General features: G+C 37.6%; 1 protein-coding gene across 1 annotated transcript; it reads left to right on the plus strand.

Annotated features, from left to right (window-relative positions):
• Positions 1 to 1281: 1281 nt before the first annotated feature.
• On the plus strand, positions 1282 to 2905 carry LOC114751257 (ankyrin repeat-containing protein NPR4). Its single transcript, XM_028939915.1, has 3 exons — positions 1282 to 1369; positions 1571 to 2160; positions 2270 to 2905. Exons 1-3 carry the CDS (start codon positions 1282 to 1284, stop codon positions 2903 to 2905), a joined length of 1314 nt encoding a protein of 437 aa, XP_028795748.1.
• Positions 2906 to 4670: the final 1765 nt, after the last annotated feature.

Consider the following 4670-nt stretch of genomic DNA (forward strand, 5'->3'; position numbering starts at 1 on the left):
CAAACTCCTTCAGGATTTGCTGGAGATGCTTTCAGAAAAAGAACGCTGGCTTGCTTTCACGAGGAAGACCTGTGAAGCTAACACTCTCCTTCACGAAATCGCTTTGCTTAGCAGGGTGGTGGAGATGGTTGATGTCGTACTCGACTTCGAAAAGAAGATGGGGCCGCCGCCGGCGGAGGAGGAGGAGGAGGAGGAAAGGGGAAGGCCATTGATGGAGAGGAAAAATGCAAAAGGTGAAACCCCACTGTTTAGGGCAGCTAAGTTCGGCAACTTGAAGATGGTAATCCATATGGCCAAACGCGCGGCAGCTCAGCCTCAGAGTGATATGAAAATTCATCTTCGCAGTGATAATTGGACCATTCTTCATGCGAGTATGAATGGCCAATCTTTTGGTAACTATATATCTCCTTTCTTGCACTTGTTTTAATTATGGTTTCCACTAGGTACTCTGTATATCTTGAGTTGTTTGTTGGGTTGGTTGAATCATTTTAATTTGAATCATCTGCCATACATCGCTCTATCTCCCATTTTTCTACAGACGAAGCTAAAAAAAAGGTTTTTTTTTTTGTCGTAGATCAGATTTGTTTTATTTACAGTTTCATTATTTTACTATATATCACCTCCAGCCTTAAATATAAGATCTACCAGTAAATTGCACTATACAAAATATATCTCATGTCAAGGAGGTAGTATGTTTTTCACTTGTGTAATTTTATAATTTTATTTTTATGATTAAAGTAAAAGTAGTGTGCTTCAGGATAAAGTATCAGAGTGTCGAGACTTTTATTCCGTTTTGCATAATCATAATGTTATCATGAGAGCTTTTTTTCCGCCAAAAGAATGTTGACTCTCTTGGTTATTGCAAACGGGATTGAACCTATCACCTCTCTCGGTCTCACTCAATGAAAAAGTTTCATGCCCCTAAACTAGTCTTTGCAAAATATATGTGATGACGGCTGTGTGGGTGTGTTTGTGTTGCTATATATGTGCGGGTGCAGATGTAACTCTTTGGATAATAATGACAATGGATGTGAGCAGTCTGCTGCTGGAGAGGAATAAAAGTGGGCTGACTTGTCTTCAGGTTCTCGCCAGAATGCCCACTGCTTTTCGGAGCCACTACCCTCTGGGATCCCTTGCCAATCTCATCTATAACTGTACTTTCTCTCTCCCTCCCTCTCTCTCTCTCTTCTCTGTGTGAATGCAAATGAATGTAACTCGTAATTTGGATTAAATGATATATATATATATATATATATAGTGCTTCCGGATGAAAGATATGAGATGGATGGTTACGATAGCTTCGAGTTGCTTAGGCCGTCATCAGACTTAGAAACTGGACAACAAAATGATGCCAAGCCACCAGCTTCAGGTACCGTAGCTTGTTGTTACAACAACATTAATTATCACGTCCAAGGGCTCTCACAATATTTAGCCGATATTCAGGTCTTTCAAGGATCAACTATGCGGTTTGGAAACATCTAGCTAAAGGTAATAAGAATATTGTTTACGAATCAAAACACCCACACCTTGATCACAACACTGAAATTTAATGAAATAGTATGACAAACAGTGTTCGTGGGGATTGATTCCCTCTGGAAAAGAAAGAAGCATCATCAGTTAGCAGAGCGTCTGGCCAAGTTTCTGGTTAAGCATGATTACTCGTGGCAGATCTCTTACAATCATATTAAGAAAACACTGGTCGTTTTGCCATCTGTTGTTTACAACGTCGCAAAAAGGAAGAAACAAGTGGAACGCAAGGAAAAGAAGAGGCAAGAAAAACAGGATCTTCTTGACGACGACCACGACCAAGATCCAAACAAGCAAGCAGGAGAGAAAAACCCTTATGATAATCACACTGCATTGCTGGTTGCTGCGAGCAATGGGATTATAGAAATCGTTCAACTGTTCCTTGAAGAGCATCCAGAGTCTGTAAATCACGTAAGTGAAGATGAACAAAACCTACTCCACATGGCCGTCAAGCATCGTCAGCTAGAAATCTTCAAACTTCTCAAGAAAAATCCATCTTTTGGCACATTGGTCACTCGAATATCTAGGGAGAAGCGTACAGCTTTGCATCAAGTTGCTAGAATGGATTATTACAGGGCATCTCACCATGCTGGCGCAGCTTTCCAACTTCAAGCAGAGTTAAAATGGTACAAAGTAAGCATACAGATTAAACTATATAACTAGCTATTATTCATCTTATCTTCACTGATATATATTAATGGTATTCATATTTAAGAAGGCCAATATTTGTTGGTTTGTGCAGAGAGTGGCAGAAGTTGTTCCCAAGCACCTGCACTTGCATTGTGACTATTTAAGGCTTACAGCAGGAGATCTTCTGGACATAGAGCACGATAACATGCTTGCAGACGCACAATCATGGATCAAGCAAACCGCCGAGTCTTGCTCCACCGTATCGGTGCTCGTGGCCACGGTTGTTTTTGCGGCTGCCTACACCATCCCGGGAGGGAGTGAGGGCGGCACGCCGGTGGACCTCAGATCGCCGGTGTTCATTTTCTTCACCGTCATGGACATCGTGGCACTCGCCTTCTCCTTGGCTTCCGTGGTGATGTTTCTTTCTATCCTCACGTCACCATTTGAGCTCTGGGATTTTAAGAGGTCTCTGCCACATAAACTGAATATAGGGTTCGCTTTTCTGTTTTGCTCGCTGACCGCCACAATGCTTGCTTTTAGTGCAACCATTTTGCTGACTATTAGGTTGCAATGGAAGCAATGGACTTCGACTTTGGTTTATAGTGCTGCGTTCTTTCCTGTGACCATATTTGGATTGATCGAATTCCCACTCTATATGATGCTTCCAAGCCTCATCTGCAAGGTATACAAGAAGATCATGAAGGTGATTCCAATTAATAGAGCCGTCAAACATTGTTGCTGCAGATAAATGGAATTGTGGGTGTTTGATGAATATGAGAGAGAGAGAGAGAGAGAGAGAGAGAGGAGCTGGTTTGTTGTTGAGTTGTGTTGTTCTTACATAGGAAGCCATGTTGGTTTGGTGTGTTGCGTTATTCTTATATAATACGAGCGAATTTGAATTTGAGTATATTGTCCAGAACACAAGAAAATTATAACCGACAATATAAGATTTCTTTTGATCATCACATTCTCCTAACATGCTTATAATTTATAGCCAATTCTAAATTCAAATAAAGGAAGAGAGTTGTGTTGGTCGACGAAGAATTTTATCCAACCTCTTTTATAACATAATTCTCCTAATCCCATTATATGCTATCTCTATTCATCTCAAATATTAACAATATTACTCATTTTGAATTCCTTCGCTTCAAAATATGATTCCTTTTGAAACCACATTTTTGCTTTTACATGTCTCTTTAAGAACTCAATATAACATTTTCACGTTTTTGTTATTATATCTTTAATTATTTATAACCGCACATCAGTATATACGAAACATTAAAGGTAAATTTGGAATTGTCAGAAAAATTTTCATGTTATGCTTTTGACTTCATTAGGAAAATGCTAAGAGACGGAGAGAGTATTTGATACTTTAGGACTTCCTAATTTCAGCTGAAATATAGTAAAAGACAACTAGATAAAGAAGGGGGAAGAGGTTTTTAAAAATCAAAATAAAAAGACTGGGGAGCCATTAAGTTCAACTATATGTTTATATAGTATTTTCGATCCTTTACCCTATAAATTAAATCTCGCTATATTTAATACGAGGAGCAGTAATATTTTCTATGGGACTAGAATAGGCCCTCAGATACCAGCGGCGCTAAACCATGTGGGCCACTTAAAGCCCAACATCTAGCTCCTCCGCCTCCGGTTAACAAGCCCACTTGCAGCTTTAGCTGCAGAGTTTTAGTTTCTGAATATTACCCCGACACACAATACCCCCATCCAAAGAATTTGACTCCAGTCTTGATATAATGCTCAATTAATTAATTTGAGTTGAATTAGTTAATATGATATATATTTATAATATTTTAAACATCTTTTTAATTTCTTTCTTTCTCCTCCTTAATTATTGTTGAGGGAAAATCAAGAGGGTTAATATGAAAAAAGTTAATAATTATATAAAATATGTCTTACATTGAATTTAATATAATATAACTCTTCAATTAGATCCTATATTAAAGACCAAAGAAATATTCTTTTAGGTAAACCTTTGAAAGGTCAATAAATTAATTAAATAATTGGTAATCGAGTTTCATTTGATTAGGTTAATTTGGGGCACGCGTTGGACTCATTAACAAACCTAGTCTTGGCAAGCCCATCAACATGCATCTGTGAATCAATGTTTTAAAAACTAGAATGGACATTAAACCGGAAAAGATAATGGGTCATGGTTCAAACCGGTTGAACCGACGGTCGGACCGGTAATACAATAATTAAATAAAAAATAATATTATATACTTATATAATAATATATGTATAAAATAAAATATTAAGTTATGAAATAATTAAAAAATAAGAAATATTTTAATTTCCAATAAATTAACGCACTTATATCACAATAATGTATCTAATCATTCACAAAACGAAAATATGAAAAATAGAAATGCATAAATAAGAGTTGCTTAACTTGTAAAAAAAGGGATAGGAAGTTTTTACTACCTCGGCGACTCTGTGTGGAGTGAAGGTGAGAATTAAATTTATTAACATCGAAGAAAGAGAGAGGAAGTGCC

Source organism: Neltuma alba, unplaced genomic scaffold (genome assembly GCF_004799145.2).
Source record: "Neltuma alba isolate B1F8T4 unplaced genomic scaffold, ASM479914v2 tig00006840_pilon, whole genome shotgun sequence".
NCBI classification, from domain to species: domain Eukaryota; kingdom Viridiplantae; phylum Streptophyta; class Magnoliopsida; order Fabales; family Fabaceae; genus Neltuma; species Neltuma alba.